The sequence below is a fragment of the Diadema setosum genome, chromosome 11, assembly GCF_964275005.1.
Source record: "Diadema setosum chromosome 11, eeDiaSeto1, whole genome shotgun sequence".
NCBI lineage: Eukaryota > Metazoa > Echinodermata > Echinoidea > Diadematoida > Diadematidae > Diadema > Diadema setosum.
In genome coordinates, this window is record NC_092695.1 from 14,699,676 (window position 1) to 14,718,069 (window position 18,394).

At 41.5% G+C, this 18,394-nt stretch overlaps 1 protein-coding gene across 1 annotated transcript in view; it reads left to right on the forward strand.

Annotated features, from left to right (window-relative positions):
* The window catches only part of LOC140234644 (kinesin-II 85 kDa subunit), a 64,618-nt gene that overhangs the window by 15,926 nt on the left and 30,298 nt on the right, over positions 1 to 18,394 (forward strand). Inside the window, exons 2-5 of the mRNA XM_072314677.1 lie at positions 6,787 to 7,054; positions 9,799 to 9,943; positions 12,773 to 12,857; positions 13,781 to 13,886. Coding sequence (XP_072170778.1) covers positions 6,787 to 7,054; positions 9,799 to 9,943; positions 12,773 to 12,857; positions 13,781 to 13,886 — 604 coding nt within the window. The remainder of the gene's footprint in view (positions 1 to 6,786; positions 7,055 to 9,798; positions 9,944 to 12,772; positions 12,858 to 13,780; positions 13,887 to 18,394) is intronic.

Below are 18,394 nucleotides of genomic sequence, written 5' to 3' on the forward strand. Positions count from 1 at the left end.
TTTAAATGATGGTTTTAGATCTTGCAAAACCAATAAATATGAAAAATAAAATCTACTGAATTTGAAAGACCTTAATGATTGGTGAACATCCATGGCATAAATTTATACCTAAATTAAAGAGTAAGATAAAGAGGCACATTTCTTTTATCTATGTTGTGTCCATCCTAACTGCAGAATTGCCCAAAAGGAATTCCAGCCCTTGTTCAGCTTTTGTAGTTAGGCCCTAATGAGAAGCTGTCTTTGACTTAGGTTAGACCCCATTTGGAATGTGCAGTGGCTGCATGGGACCCTTGCACAAGGAAGACTATAGGCCTAGAAAGTATTGAACAAGTACATACATAAGAGAGCAGCTAGATTTGTCTCCAACACATACAGAAGGGACTCTAGCATTACATCCATTCTCCAAGACCTTGACTGGACCTCATTACAACAACGGAGGAAGCATCATTGTTTCACATGCTTTTTTAGCTCACCTGAGCCGAAGGCTCAAGTGAGCTATTGCGATCGCTCTTCGTCCGGCGTCCGGCGTCCGTCATCTGTCGTGCATAAACTTTTTACATTTTCATCTTCTTCTTGAGAACCTCATGACCAATTTTCACCAAACTTGGCAGGTAGCATCCCTAGGGGGATAGGATCTCAATTTGTTCAAGTGGGTACCATACCCCACCTGGGGGGCCCCCAGAGGGGCCCACCCCCCCAAATTAAGGAATCTTAAAAAATCATCTTCTCTAGAACCACAAGTGATAGAGCTAAGTTAATATTATGAATTAGTACATTGATGACTGTAGTTTCAAGTTTGTTCATGGCGGAATCAGGGGTGCCCCTCTTGGGACCCAGAGGAGGGGTCCTAATGGGGCCCAAATTGTACATTTTCATCTTTCTCTTGAAAATGCCATTATGAATTTTCACCAAAGTTGGCAGGTAGCATCCCTAGGGGGAAAGAATCTCATTCCCATCAAATGGGCACCATGCCCCACCTGGGGGGCCCCAGGAGGCCTAAATTTGGACCGAAATTGTAACTTTTCATCTTTATCTTGAAAACCCTATCACAAATTTTCACCAAACTTGGCAGGTAGCATCCCTAGGGGGAAAGAATCTCAATTCCATCAAATAGGCACCATGCCCCACCTGGGGGGCCCGAGGGGGCCTAAATTTGGACCAAAATTGTTAATTTTCATCTTTTTCTTGAAAACCCTATCACAAATTTTCACCAAACTTGGCAGGTAGCATCCCTAGGGGGATAGAATCTCAATTCCATCAAATGGGCACCATGCCCCACCTGGGGGCCCCAGGGGTCCTACCCCCCCCCCCCCCTTCCTGTATGGATGGAAGGTGAACTTGTGATACTCAGGTGAGCGCGTGACCCCCGGGTCTCTTGTTTAAAATTGTGAATATTTTTATTTTAGATATTTGTAATGATTTCTGGAGCCAAAACCCATTAGAGACAGAAGAAGTCACTTGCAGCAATTTCTGCAGAAACACACTAGATTAGAACTTGCGAATAGAAGTAAGTGCCAATTCAGGTTTTAACCATTCAGCTGCTGAGTGGAATAAATTTGAGCCTTCCACAGTACAGAAGACGTCGGTAGAGACATTAAGAAATGCTCTACTCATGGATTCATCTACAAGTAGCTCATGCTAAAAAAGGTAGACCACTCTTGGCGACACACCTCCAGTTAAAACTCCATCAGGAGTATTTTGGAGGGGAAGCTTCCAAGTACTGTAAAAGTGGAAATTTTCGTGCATTTCGCGCAATCAGAAATTAGTGCGAAAATAAAAGCACATGAATATTTATGCCATATGTTCTTGTAGTTGATGTCTTGATACCGCGGAATAAAAAATACATGAAACTCTTCTTATCCCGCCGAGCACGAAAAATTAAGTCACATGAAAATATCCACTTTTACAGTACCAAGCTACAACAGTACAGGTACTGTACCAAGTGGAAGCACTCTGTCTCTTGGATAGAGCATTAAATTGAGGTTCTTTGTATGAGAGAGTCACAACCAACCCATGTACATTGTATACGTACAAAAATAGAACCTACATGCGTGTTAAAGTTTTAAAGGTTTTAAGGGTTAGAATTTGACCAAAATCTGGAGCCTAACTTCAAAATTAATCATGGATTTCATGAAACTGATTTATGCTTTCATATATTCAAATCATCTCCAACTAAATTGTACATGTAGAAAATACCGAAATACTTAACAAAAACTACTATAATGTGGAGTTGAACCAACCTTCATGTTAATTGTATGGAGTACAGAAACAGACTGAATATTTTTCTACCAGAAGCACATGGCTTCGACCTCATGAGTGCCAGGAGTGGTCCCTGGTCAGAATGAAATATGGGGGACAGGTGCTGTCTGGCAGTGGTCAGCCCCCTCCAGTATTCCCAGGGTTTATGCCCCTATTTCATGTGCTTCCATTTCTGCTATGTGGTTACAGGGCATATCGGCAATACATTACATTCCTTCCCCCCTAGCTCTCAGGCAGTGTTACCGAATTATAGACATGGTTATACACGTACAGTCTACCTACACTTAATAGCCTGAATAGTATAGGAGCCTGAACAGTATACAAACATAGCAATATCCATAATGTAATTGGTATTATATGTAACTACACACCGTACAAGGCGTACATACTTATCTAAAGTTGGCTAAACAATAAATGTTTGAACAATATAATACATGTATATACAACGAAAAGTGTGACATTAGAATAATATAACGAATGATCAAAGGAAATTTAAAATGAGTGAGTGGAGTCTGACATTACCCAACAACCGATATGATAACTGTGAAACTCCAAAAGTATTGTTTGGTGTTTTTTTTTTTTTTTTTTTTTTTTTTTTTTTGTTTAACACTGTTAGTGTTCCAGTGTTCTGGAATTGTATTATTCTGACTTCACATTATCCAGTTCTGAACCACCCTGGTGTATAGGCCACACCACATTACCAAATTACACCTCATCTGGATTTGTGTACATGTAAATAAGACAGAAACCAGCTTTAACATGAACATTATTTGTACGTTAATAATGAATTCCTCATGAACAATGTTCTTGACAAATAAGTCCATGAGTCACATGTGTGTATGTGTGTGTGTCAATATACCAATCCGTTCATGAGTCTTGTTTATTATCACTACTAATATTTAATGACATAGCGGAAACCCATATCGACTTGGGTGTCGCCGGTCACGAATAGGATATGTTTTTCTCAGAGCAGGACTTTCCTCCTCTCGTGGTTCATTTGCTACTTCGCGTCCAACCTCCAGCGGTGGCAATGGTGGGGGTGTCGGTACTGTGGGGGTAGCATGGCCGATGTCAATCCCCTGGCATCGTCGCTGGTCACGCGGTCATCGCTATGCTTCGTCGTTCTCTGCTGTAGGTGATCTGCGTGCCAACGGACAACTCGATGGTCTTCCAGATCGATGTCGAATGACACGGGGCCTCCACAGTCCACTATCTTTCCTCTCAGCCATTGTGGCGTAGCTGACGAGAAGTTTTTGGCACACACTTCCTGTCCCACCACGAAGTTAATGCTGCTTTGTGCCGTGATCATGGCCGGCTTTCTGTTTCAACTGCCGGTCCTGAACGCGCGATGCGACATCGGGTATCATGTGATCGAGGGCCGTTGTCAACCGGCGTCCCATTAGCAGCTGTGATGGTGACACGCCTGTTGTGGAGTGGGGCGTGGTACGATATTTGAGAGGAATCGCGCGATTCGAGTCTCGATGGATCCCTCTGTCATGCGCCCCATCACGTCTTTGAAACTCCGCACCCGGTCTTTGAAACTCCGCACGGCGCGTTCAGCGAGGCCATTTGATGCGGGATGGTACGGGGACGATGTCGTGTGCAAAATTCCATTCTTCCTCAAAAACTCTCCAAATGCCTCGCTCACAAATGCCGGACCGTTGTCCAACACAATTTTATCCGGCAGGCCGTGCGTTGCGAACATGTTGCGCAATTTATCAACTGTAGTCGTCGCATTCATTATGGCAACTGGAACTACCTCCATCCACTTTGAGTAGGCGTTGACCACGATGAGGTAGAATTTCCCCATAAACGGACCTGCATGGTTGATGTGCAAACGTGACCACGGATGCGAGGGCCATGACCATGGGTGAAGCGGCTCTTTTGCTGGCATCGCTTGATTTTCTTGGCAGCTCGTACATGTTTTCGAAATGCCTTTGATGTCGCTATCCATTTTCGGCCACCATGCAAATGCTTGTGCGAAGCTTTTCATTCGTGCGATCCCCGGGTGACTATCATGAAGTGCGGACAGCACGCGTTGCCGCCCTTGTTTGGGGATGACGAGGCGATTTCCCCACATCAGACATCCATCCTGAAGGGAGAGCTCATCTCTCCACTGCCGAAATGGTTTCAAATCATCGTCAATATCTTGGTGGACGTCGTGCCACCCACCTTCCACATAGCGATACACACATTAGGGAGGCCTCGAGCGTTTCCATCAGGAGTACTGTTTCAGCCGGCATCGGAATCGACGATGCAGTCGATGGCAGTGGCAACCGGCTGAGTGCATCGGCATTGGTGTGGGCTGCCGTCGGTTTGAAACGCAGCGTGTACTCGTAACTCGCGAGTGTGAGGGCCCACCATTGGATTCGTGCTGATGCCTGAGCCGGAATGGGTCGATTTTCATTGAACAGACCGAGGAGCGGCTTGTGGTCGGTTACGAGGGTGAACTTTCGACCGTAAAGAAAAGAGTGGAAACGCGTCACCCCAAACACGCACGCCATGCCCTCCTTCTTAATCTGTGTGTACTTCCGTTCAGCAGGGGCTAATGTGCGGGAGGCAAATGCGATGGACTTCTCCACACCGTCGTCCATGCGGTGCGCGAGCACGGCACCTATCCATACTGGGACGCATCGCAGGGTACAACTAATTCCTTGCTCGGGTCGAAGTGGGCCAACACTTGAGAGCTGAGACGCAGCTTTTTCGCTTCCGTGAAAGCTGCTTGTTCATCAGCTTCCCATTTCAACACACTGCCTTTTCTCAATAAGGCATGAAGGGGTGCGAGCGTCGTCGATAGCTTGGGCAGAAACTTCCCATAGTATGTCAAGAGACCGAGGAAGGAACGCAGCTCAGTCACATTTCCCGGAGCACGAGCTTCTTGGATAGCTCGCACTCTGCTCGCGGTTGGGTGCAACCCCTGCTCATCGATCACGTGTCCGAGGTACTCGACAGAATGCTGCATAAATTGACACTTTGTCTTTTTCATGCGCAGCCCAGCCTGCTCGAGCCGGTTGAGTACCATATCGAGGGTGGCCAGGTGTTCGTGGTCATCCTTGCCTGTCACTAACACGTCATCGAGGTACACAGTGACACGTGGAATGTCACAAAGAAGATTTTCCATCACTCACTGGAAGATTCCCAGTGCTGAAGCTACTCCAAACGGTAGCCGGTTGAAACGATACAGGCCTTTGTGTGTATTTATCACCACATATTTTCACGATTCCTCGTCAAGCACGATTTGATTGTAGGCCTGGGACAGATCCAATTTCAAAAATTTCTGTCCCCCACTCAATGAAGCGAACAAATCTTCAATTTTTGGTATTATATATCTATCCAACTTTGCTGCACAATTCACTGTTTTTTTTAAATCACCACATATGCGCACAGACTTCTTATCTGCTTTTAGTACCGGTACAATGGGCGCTGCCCACATTGATAATTGTATTGCCTCGATGATGCCATTGTTCTCGAGTTTTTGACGCTCCTTTTCCACCAGTGATCTCATCGCGTACGGCACCACTTTCGCTTTGTAGAATCGAGGCTGCGCATCAGCCTCCACATGTAGCTTCGCCACGGTCCCCTGCAGGCAGCCCAGCTCCTCTCTAAAGAAGGTCTCATGCCTATGGAGGAGGTCGTTGACATCGGTAGCACACACAGCGTGGATCTTGGCCCAGTCCAACTTAATTTGTCTCAACCAGTCCCTGCCGAGAAGACACATTCCGTTCTATTCATGACTTACTATTTGTGTACCAACTTAAAATGCAGTAGCATCATCTTGAGGAGCATGTAAAGTATTTAAGAAATGAAAAGGGGCCTCTAAGGCATACCCAATCACACTGTTGTACAGTATTCAGTGTTAATAAAAAACACAATTTCACACTCATTTTCTGATCCCAAACTTCCGAATTTTGTAGAAGAAGAATTGCTCTTTCAGAAAATATAATGGACTAGGTTGACCAATTTCCCCTATTTTGAGTCCTCGTGTAAAATCGGTGTGTGCAACATTATGTTGGTTATGTGATGCATGGTCACACATACTTAACCCGTTGAGGATGAGTCCCGAGTATACTCGGGCAGGTGTTTATGGGAAATGAGTGTTGTAGCAAAATAACTCCGTCCTCAATGGGTTAATACTGCTCTGCTCTGGGGAGTCAATAGCTCAGCACTGTCTCTGCTCCCTACCCACACAAAAGTTGCCACAGTATGTTCAAGAAAATATTTCAAGAAAGGAAAGATGGTATTTCCATATATCTTAATTGATATGAACAGGGTGCTACATAACTTTATTTTACCACTTGCCCAGTTGGGCAAGCAGATTTTCAATTTCGCTGCAAAACACTTGCCGGAACATTAATTTTATTTGCCCAAAAAGAAAGTCCAAAATATAAGGAAATGATATAGAAAATCATGCATTAGTCAAGGGCTTAATAAAACACAATCATCGGAATAAACAGCACACAATGGAGTAACAATAATAATGATAACTCGAGCTATCCTTTCTTGTGTTTATCATATTTCATCTTCCAGGGTGGACCAAACTCGAATGAGGACAATGTACGAGTGGTGGTGCGGTGCCGCCCCCTGAACTCCAAGGAGACACAAAAGGGCTTCAAGCCGGTGGTCAAGATGGATGAAATGAGGGGCACCATTCAGGTTACCAACCCCAGTGCCCCAAAGGGTGAACCACCCAAGTCATTCACCTTTGACACTGTGTTTGCACCAGGCGCCAAGCAGACTGATGTGTACAACCAGACAGCAAGACCGATTGTGGATGCAGTTATAGAGGGTTACAATGGTAAGGCAAATCATTACATATTGTCAATAAAATATAAAGAGGAAAATTATTCCAGTTTAGTAAGTGATGATAACATAACTTTGATGCCATTGATGCACCAAACTTCTGAAATTTGGCGCTAGAGAAAGTAAAGTGCAAAAGGATAACATATGCTTGGGTCAGGAAGCAGAACCCTAATAGAGGTGACCAAACATTTTTATGATTTGTAAAAACCAAAGGAGAGCCAGCCAGCCATTTGAATTAGACATGTTGCAGTATACTGTACGACTATTGTGGCTATGACTGTTTTGGTATAATGCTTTTGTTTTGACTGTAAAAAGTGAGGAACAGTAACCCTAACCAGGCCGGGCATTTTGGCCTGTTCTGTGGCCTAGGGGAGGGTTGATTCATTTTTTATATTTTATATTTATTTACAGTACATTGTAATGTGGATTCAGTTATCTCCCTCAGTCTTTGAGTATTTGGCTTGAAATTTGGCACCTGTGACCACTACAGTACAGAGATGCGCAGAATTCATATTTCATCATTGTTGAACAATGTGTTGCCATGGTAACAGTATATTTTGAATAAAAACCATACAAACATATAGATTCAGCTAACTCTCAGTTTTAGAGCATTTGGCTTCAAATTTGGCACATGTTACCACCACATTACATAGATGTGCAAAATTTATCTTTTGTCATTGGTGAAAAATGTGTTGCCATCGGACAATCCGTTCCAAAATTATGAATTTTTAAAGTATCTATGCAGTCACTGCTGAATGAGAAGACTACTGCAGTGTATGATGTCACATGCGTACAACAATATGAGGAAAATAAAATGAGAATTTCACTAAACTTTACTTTTTTAATAAAGTGCACATATTTTCTTTGACTTTTTACTGACATATATTTTAAAGGTAATATTATTCCCCCTGCCTTCTGAAAGAGAGAAGTCGAGTGTTCTTTTTTTTATGCGAGAAAAATGGAAATATGTTGAATTTTCTTTATTCTTTCTTTATATTGTTGTACACATGTGACATCACAAGCTAAAGTAGTCTTCTCATCCAGCTGTGACTGAGCAGAAACTTACTTTTGAATGGATTGTCCAATTTTCCTCAAACTCTCACTGATGTGTTCTACAAATATTGCTGCTTTCACTCAACCCACATGTCTGGGAAGGTGAACTTGTCCTTTAATGAAAAGTTGTCCATGTCCTTGCAGTGATTTTGGGGTAGTGAATGTCTGAATGCATGTTATTTAGATCATGGACCTAATATACAAGGACATTCATCGTATCGTTGATCAATTCATGCACCTGTACATCTCAAAAGCCCCACAAAGACATTTTTAGCATGCTTCACTGCTTTGATCCCATGATCGTCACTGCCAGCAAGCCGGGAGAAGAACAAGATGGAGATTTCGAGAAATCTAAAACTTTATGCGCAGAAGAAAATAACTCACAAGAATCAAGTAAAGTGAATGTGCAGTTGTGGTGTATGTTAGGAAATCATGCCTCAAACAATTTCGCTTGGGAGAAGCAGGCAGTTTTTAAAAGAAAGCTATCATTTTGGCAGAATGATTGTCATTTGTGATCTCAATATTTCACTTTTCTCCAGCTTATTCCAGAGCAAAAAGGGATGGTAATGGTAGAGAACACTCGCATTAGGCAAGGTCTTATGCGTGTGCGAAAATGTGCGAATCAGCAATTACCCATCTTTTGACACAAAATTTGTAATGATCTCAGGTTTGCTGCTCCTCATCATCTGTATTTATTCAAAGACATTTCCGTTTGAAAAAGGCACTTCAGCGAAACAAGCCTGAAATGAGGCATATTGACGATACATGATTACACAATTGTTATTGTCAAGACACCTGAAAGTACTCATTAAGATGCATATAATCATGTGTTGGTGACGATCATTACATCAAAGAAAAAACTGCCGTGAATAGTCCATCTTATATTAGATCCATGTTTAGATAAACATTTGATATGAATTTATCTTAATTATGTTGGGAATAATATGAAGCTCATGTGAGTTTGTGTAGAAGTTTTGTTCAAGTTTAAAACCCCTTTCCCCCGTAACTATTAGATTTTGACCCAAAAAAAAAAAATCACAGTGAGATCTTGTCGGGATAGTGGAGACATCCGGATACAGGGAGGCCAAATAAGAGAGGTCGGACTGTATTTTGGTGCAAACTGAAGGCTAATTTTTTTCTTTCTATTAAGGTTTCTCCAGTCGCCTGAAGAAATATGTTTTTTGGGGTTTTTTAACAGATATAGATAAAAATATAGATAAATAGACAAAAATTATCCGTTGGTAAACAGAAGAGAAAAAATGAAGGATTACTGCACAGAAAATATTGTAAATATCATGTTGGCAAACAGGAAACTTTAAATAAACTTGCATATTGAGTTCATCCTGTAACAGGGATGATTTGTTGGCTTATCAACACACAAAACATAGCATGTTGACTTAATTTTTATTTTGCATCCATGGCAGGATATATCTATATCTGATGGATCCCTGTTTGATTGCCTGAAAGAGTTTAGTGTGTGTTTGTTTGTTTTTGTTTTTTATGTCAGGGACCTTACAAGGTTTATCACATGTCTATTAAAAAAGATGATGTAAATGGGATTCTTTCACACACAACCAACCTTGAAATTTTCATGGTTGTAACTTCTCCCCTCTAATATCTTGTGTTCTTTGTTTTATGATATTGGATTTTTCATTCTGCTTTCTCTGATTCATCATATCTTTTCAGGAACAATATTTGCATATGGACAAACTGGTACAGGCAAGACTTTTACAATGGAAGGTGTGAGATCACAACCAGAGTTGAGGGGAATTATACCCAACTCATTCGCCCACATATTTGGACATATAGCCAAGGAGCAGGAAAACGTCAGGTATGAGCCATTTGTTTCTCATCAATAAAAAAGATAAGACAATAGTTGTAGAAGACAGTGTTTTGAAGAACTGCCTAGCAGCCCTTCTTTTTGGCCTTGCTGGTGAAGAACTTTCTTGGGCATGCACGTACAGTCACATACTGAGGCAACACGATATATACATCAGTATGAAAATGAGAATGATTTGCTGAATCATGCATGATTGAGCCCACATCAAGTACAAATGTCACTTTTCAAAAGTCATGAGAGTAATTTTTGGGGTCTGTGATATATTCTATTTCTTTTGTATGATTATTGGGCTGTTGTTGTTTTATCATCCATCGTTTAACCCCCTTACATCTTTTCTGACTCTTTTCATATCTATTTTTTTTTAAAGCTCATCTGAGCCAAAGGCCCATGTGAGCTATTGTGATCACGCATCGTCCACCGTCTGTCATGTGTAGTCCATCGTGCATCGTCTCTTGAGTGTCTTGTGTAAACTTTTTACATTTTCATCTTCATCTTGAATATCCCTTGGCCACTAGGCCACTAAAAATTGATGTTGGGCTACCGAATTTCCTATCTTTATATAGATTGGTGGTCCATTTGGGCAACTAATATTCAAAATGGAATGTTATGTTTCCTGGGTTTTTTTTTTTCTACCAGTGTATTTCTTTTTTTACCCGCCAAAAGTTCAGAGTTAAAGCTTTTACGTAAGGGGCTGCGTGGGTCACCAGAGAAAAAAGTCACTGTCAAGCCCTGCATAATGGTTCATGCATTTTGATTGTAAGACCACAATCTGAATGAGGCTGAAAAATTCAGGCTTTCCAGCATCCATCTGTGTACAGTGAAACCCCATTATAACGAGGTCCTTGGGACCGGCGATATTACCTCGTTATAACCGGTACCTCGTTATATCCGTAACCTTGTTATAACCGTATGCATCAAAAACAAAGAAAAACATGAGCACGACGTCATATACCCATCAATGAAACTTAAGAACATCCTTTGCGTTGTAATTACACAATTGTGGATCATTATTATTGATAGAATAAAGGAAATTATTTGTGAATTAGACGAAAAAGTAGGAGTTGAAATAAGTTAATTCTTTATTTTTCTTCCGGAAATCTCTTCGCTTAATAGTTGCACATTATGTTCTTGAGAAGTATAGGCCTATATTATCTTCGTGATTCTCAGATTGTATAAAATGCTTGTTAAGTTTTTCTAAACACCAACGCAAATAGAGTAATATACATGCGTTGTTTACCGTAACTTGCGAGGTATTTTTACATTGTTGGTGCCCAGCGGGAGTGCAATAATTTCATAAATCATTTTGGCTGTAATCTTATACGATATATATGATCGTTGCGCCCGAAGGGATAAAAAATGCGTTCTTTATTTTCTTCTGAAAATCTCTTTGCGTTTTGTACATCCGTTCTTGAAAAATATCAGACAGGATTGAATTTGGAAGGTTGTGATCCTTTTTACGCATGTACCTGGTGACCATTCTGAAAGAAAAAAAAACTTTCATTGTGAAATGCAGTGTTAAAATTGTGATAACGCACCCAGATCTATTCAAACTAATAAATGCGTTTCTTTTTCTGAATGAGGTTAACATGCGTTATTCAACTATTTTTATTCTACTGTCACCTGGCGAGATCGCTATGATTTCAGAGTAACATACACTGACATACATGCGTTGTTTACTGTAACTTGCGAGGTATTTTACGCTGTTGGTGCCCAGCGGGAATTCGATGATTTCATGAATCATTTCGCCCGAAGGGATTAAAAATGCATTCTTTATTTTCTTCCGAAAAATCTCTTCGCGTTTTGTACATCCGTTCTTGAACTGTTAAAATGCGTTTGTTTCTTATTCTGAACACCGATTAAGTAGGTGAACATGTGTTATTCAACTATTTTTATGCTACTGTCACCTGGCGAGATTGCGATGATTTCATTAATTATTTCAGCTTTAATCATCCACACCGATATTTGCTAACCAGCAAAAGAACTGGAAGTCAGAACTGAAAATTGAAAGGATAATTATAATGATGAGTTGCACACGCATTCCAATTGTCCATTTGTGGCCACAAGTGTCGCTACATGAAAAGTTTTTTAATGCGTTATTTTTTTTTCTCGTTGCGCTGTGGTTTGACCTGATATCGCGCACGCGTATCTCACGAAAAAGGAAATCGAATGATTACGTTCAATAATTTAGTAGAAACATCGGAAGGTATTCCTGTGTCTTATTGCGTGGTTTAGAAGAAAATATGGAAGGAACGGTTCTCTGCAAAACGGGAAAAAGACGTGGATAGCGTGAATTCGGTATTCAATGTTTCGTTTGTCGCGTGTTTGAAAGCGGCAATTTAGTCAAGAAATGGAACCTCGTTATATCCGATCAAATTGCTTATGTTTTTCTTTATCATGATGCACCAAAATTGTCCTCGTTATAACCGGAATCTCGTTTTAACCGATTCGTTTTGCCATAGGTTTACTCGCAAAGGAAAACGGGACCGACGCGATCACCTCGTAAAGCGGTTCCTCGTTATAACCGAACTCGTTATAACGGGGTTTCCCTGTACCTGTGCATGTACGTCACACATTCAGGCTGCGCACCAATTATGAATTGACTTTATCACTCTACCCGTAGGAATAGCATGTTGTGTGCAATACCCATGACATGCAGCAGGTGCTCAGTAAAAGGCACAGTGAACCACTGAAAGATGGCTTTAAAAAACAAACAAACAAACAAACAAAGCTGCTCTATGAAATCTTTGCTGCCAGATTCATACATATTGTGAAAAAGAGTAAAATAGTGCACAAATATGTTTTATATGATCTTCGTTTCAGATTTCTTGTACGAGTGTCATATCTGGAGATTTATAATGAAGAGGTCAGGGATCTGTTAGGAAAAGATCAGGCATCTCGCTTAGAGGTGAGGCTGACTTTGTGGTTTGTCTTTCCAATTATTTTTGCATTTTCATATTCTTTTAGTGCTTCTTGCACTAAAGCACCTCCTGATAATTCTGTGCACAGCCTGTGTGGAAAGAAATTGTGAATTTGAGAAAGCAGAATGGAAAAAAAAAACACATGTCATACAAATCCCCCAACACTCCCTCAATGCCATTAAGGGATATATTTTTTTCACAAGGTGTGTGTGTATATATACAGAAATATCATTTATGAGCATGCATGGAGTGGATATTCATGCATAACTTTGCAGTTTGTATGGATAATAAGACAAACCTCTTGGGACCGGCAAATTTCTTTCGTTATATAGAAATTTGGTTATTACCGAACAAATAAACAATAAAAAATATAGAGCAGATAATGTTAGGGCCTGAATTTTTACTTCATTGTATCTGGCATTTTGTTATATCCATGTTTCATTACACTGTATTGGAGACATTAATGTTTTAAAAAAAAAAATAATGTTTGCATTACACCTTGACCCAATATAGTTGGGTTTTTTTTTTTTTGATGTGTTGTTTCTATTTATATATTAGAGAAGCAATGCTCATCCATGCTGTTGTTAGCCTTTCTGTTATGATCAGAGTGTGACAATGATGGAGAATTGAATATGAATACCTAACTAGATAGTAGTTCTGTGATAACATCATTAGTCTTTATATTTAGGTAGGTGATATTTTGAAGAAATTCAGTTTCCACAAATTGAAATCAATCTGTAATGTTTATATGGATTTTCTTTTCAAATCAAAGTGTGAGGTATAATGATATTAGCTAAGAAGTAGTCCATAGGAAATATTTTATCAGAATTCTTTAAATTTCTAAGTTTTTGAAAATTTACTTCTATTGAATATGGTTATTTGAATGAATCGTTTGTTTGTACATTTTCAGGTCAAAGAGCGTCCGGACGTTGGAGTGTATGTGAAAGATCTCTCAGCATTTGTGGTCAATAATGCAGACGATATGGACAGGATAATGACGCTGGGCAATAAGAATAGTACGTGTGATTTTTGCATCAGACTGCTTAATGTAACACGGCACAGGAGATATGTAAAATTTGTGTGTCCCTTTTGCAACCCTGAGAATAAGATTCCTTTCATAAGCTGGTATATTGTAGAGGTAGGTAATTCAGACATTTTCTCTAAATAATAGAACTAGAAACTTCTCTATGAAGGAGGGGGAAACAATACTATAAGAATGAAGCATGTGGGTTATCTTGAGGGCCTGAATGTTAGTTGGGATGGCCTGGACGCTGACGGTGACAATTGTCTTTGGGTCAGAGGGGGACTGCTCCCAAGCTTGCAAAAATTCAGTGCACATAACGGGTGATGTTCAAGCCAGATCATACCAGCAGTCGAAAGAGGTGGGCTGTCAATGGAACATACCTCCAGTCTTTGAGTCCTTCAGAGTTTTCCCAAATGTTGGATATGACAGGGCTGTTACCTAGTGGGGTCCTTGGCAGGGCGAAGGTAAGTGGGGGCATGCAGAATGGTGCTTGGGGGATGACAGGTGTTAACTTACAAAGGCATCATCTGTGTTAAGGGCAACAATTCCAGAGCTGTTAACATTAATGGTCATACTGATGGACCTATACAATGATGCCAGTCTTGTCCCACTTAATAGGATTTGGGTCAGTGATGAGTCCTTTGGCCCCAGCAGCAGCTTCAATGATAGGCCAATTGTCACAGTGACCAAGTACTGTACGAGCTGAAATTTTCGCGGTGGTTTTATTTCCGCGAATTTCACGATTCACCTATGAACCGCAAAAATAACAACGCGCGAAAACAACGCAGGGAAATGAAAAGCAAGCCATGCCATGTGCTGCAGGATGGCGCCAAAATTATAGTGCCATACAGTATACTACTAGTACTCGTAGCTAGCTATGTACGTAGGTCTAGCACACAGCTATCATGAGCTGAGCCATATGGCCATGACTTAGCTAGCATTAATAAGTACAGTACTTCAAATGCGGAACACATTCGTACACACTGTGGAATCAGTTTTTTTGTGAGAGTTCAAGTAAGTTCATTTAGACCCTCGCAACTGCGAAATTAACAACACACAAAAATGTCCTCCAAGTAGCAATTCGCGAAAATATCTGTACGCGAAAAATTTCAGCTCGTACAGTAGTTTATATTGTCCTGAAATTGAAAGTAATTGGCAGCACTGCACTAGAATGGGTAGATTGGGTAAGCTGGCAGAGTAGATGGTGCAGCCATCTGGGAGGATGCCATGGGGTTGCAAGATCTTATAGCATAGCTCTCGCATCTCAGCGATTGCTAGGGTCATTCCAAGAGGTGGAAGATTCTTCTGTGGAAAACATTTGCATGAAACCCTGGTGTGCAGAGTGTAAGGCCTGCAGCGCATGATCCCAAAGGAAGGGGGATGACCATGCGATCAAGATACTGAGTGAGAGCATAAAACTAATTTAGGAATTCCACGAATTGGTGATATTGGGAATGGTCTGGTGGGAGGGTGCTGCGTTTTTCAAGGAAGCCTTCGTAATGATACTTGTTAGTAAAGACATGGATGGGTCACTTGCTGTAGTCACATGAATGGCATTCCATGTAACAGTTTAGACAACCTCACTTTTGGGTAGCATATCTCTTGTGCAGACTTGAGCAGTGTCTTAGGCAGGGTTGCAGATAGCAAGGAGGAATCTACGAGGTAATGGTGGGGAAGCAAGGGGAAATCAGGGTCTTGAAGGTTTGCGACATTGTTAGGGGAAAGTTTGTTGGGGCCCTCCAAAGGGCCAATTGGAGATAGCATTGGCAGCAGCATGGCTGACACTTGGAACGTTGACAATCTGGCAGTAGTATCAAAGCCACTTCTTTTTCAAATTTTGAAGGCAACAGTGCGGAATGTTATTAAATGAATGATTACCAAAAGTCTTAAGGAGAGGTTTGTGGTCAACAGCAACAATGAGGTCAGAGCATCCAATGGCAAAGCTCCAGGCCTGTCCAAAAACAGCCAAGGCCTCCCCCTCGATTGGAGCATACCCAGATTCTGCACCAGATGTGAAACAGCTCCCTCCCAGAGTAATCTTCCAACCAGGTTTGCAGCAGAATGGCTGGCAGATGACCCGGTGCAGTGTTTCTGAAAAAAAAAGCCAGAAACCAATTCCAACCTTGCTCCAGCTGGTTGCCAGGCAGATGGGGCAAGTCTTGTATTTATTAAAAAAAAAAAATAAAAAAAAAACCTCCCCTGGGATTCTCATTGATGATCAGGTGTTTGGGTCCTTCAAACAGTGTGCTAAGCTGTGCAGTGGGCATGAAGGGAGTGCATGGTTTCAGGATAGTGCAGAATGGCAGTCTTCGTTTTGCAGAAAATACCTTGTTGTTTAGGCCAAACCAACTTTGAAGATCAGATGATGTTTAATTGCCAACATAAATGAGATTTACACCTTGCACTAATTGTATCCCCCGGCATGTGTGCCGGAGGATACTTTGGATTCAGCAGCGTTATACCTCCGCCACGTCACATTCTTGTGTGCACTCTAACAGCCACAAATCTTAAAGGTGCATGGTCCCGATGTTTTAGTCAAATGCGTACGCAAGCGCACGGCGCAAGTTTCCTATAGAGACCTACGCTATCAACTCCTCTTTAGCGCTTACGCTTTGATCCACTGTAGTCAGTGGTCCGATCACAGTTCGGCTCATGATTTGGCTGAGGGGGATGACAGCTTTAGCAAACTTCTTTTGTGATGCCATAATAACAAGCACATAGGCACCAACGGCGTAAATCCGTACTGAGGAGTGGGGGGGATGGTCACCATCACCACGATTACAAGCCCATAACCGGACCGGCGCAGCCTTGGGGGGGGGGGGGGGGGGGAAGCTTGGTGAACCCCCCCCCCCCCCCCACACACACACGCACACACACTTTACAGGGATCGGATGTCCCACTCTTTTGCATGGAATAAGTTATAGTGGGAGGAAAGTGGCAGCAAAAATATGAAGACGTTTTGTTCTTGTTGCTTTTTTTTTTTGCTTGTGAGATGACTTTCGGCGGAAAATGAGACCTTAAAAGTATGAAAACATTTTTCTTTTTGTTTTTGAAATATCTGTGAGAGGGAGCGGAACGACCGAACGGGGGGAGGGTGTGTATCCCTCTCCCACACGAGGAAGATTTTGCATTTTCAGACCTGAAATTCAGCGATCTGGTGCACACTTTTGGTGAAATTTTCTTTTCTTTTCTTTAAAAAACAATAAGAAAATTAAATATTCACAATATATTATTGAATGACTAAATCGTGGTATTTCAGCTCTTGCTCCGCCTGTGCGACATCACTGTGAAGGCCTACTAAATAATGGGGCCTATCACCGGCGTAGACAGGATTTGATCTTAGGAGGAGCGGTTATGTGCCACGGAGGGAGCAAAGCAAGCGAGGGGGGGGGAGGGTATGGTAGGGAGGTTTCCCCCTCCCACGATGAAATCGTTTTGCATTAATAATTTAGACATTTTACAGTCCCAAAACTGCCGTTTGTAGCTATATTTTTCGCTTTGGAAACTAAGGAGGGCCGCACCGGGCGCAACTGCTGTCAATCACTGGCAGCAACATCAGGAGAATGGCAAAGCAATTAAATGCGAGCGAGCGGAGCGAGCGAGCTTGAAATTTTTGACATTTTACAGTCTAAAAACTGCCGTTTGTAGCTATATTTTTCGCTTTGGAAATTAAGGGAGGCCGCACCGGGCGCAACAGTTGTCAATCACTGGCAGCAAATCAGGAGAATGACATAGTGGTTAAATGCGAGCGAGCGGAGCGAGCGAGCTTGAAAATTTTTGACATTTTACAGTCCAGAGACTGCCGTTTGTGGCTTTATTTTTTCGCTTTGGAAATTAAGGGGGGGCACACTGGGCGCAACTCCTGGCAATTACTGGCAGCAACATCAGGAAAATGGCATAACGATTAAATGCGAGCGAGCGAAGCGAGTGAGCTTGAAAATTTTGATATTTTACAGTCTAAAAAACTGTCCTTTGTGGCTGTATTTTTTTGCTTTGGAAATTAAGGGGGGCGCACCGGGGCGTAAACTGCTGGCAATTACTGGCAGCAACATCATGAGAATGGCATAATGATTAAATGCGAGGGAGCGAAGCGAGTAAGCTTGAAAATTTTGACATTTTACAGTCTAAAAAACTGTCGTTTGTGGCTGTATTTTTTTGCTTTGGAAATTAAGGGGGCGCACCGGGCGAAAACTACTGGCAATTACTGGCAGCAGCATCAGGAGGATGGCATAATGGTTAAAGGTCCAGTTTACCTTTGGGAGAAGTGATTTTGAAATTTTTGAAGATATCACCTTTTATGCATATGTGTAGATCTGTTGTATCACAAAACGTCCTACCATATACAATTTTCGCAATAAAGCCTAAAATATAAGGAGATATCAGTATTTTTCTCAATAAACCATAACTGTAGACGGTTTAGTCTGGAAGTATTCTTATTATAACCATTGTTCACATTTTGTGTATTTAACAATACTTAACATTGATAATACAGATTCAAAT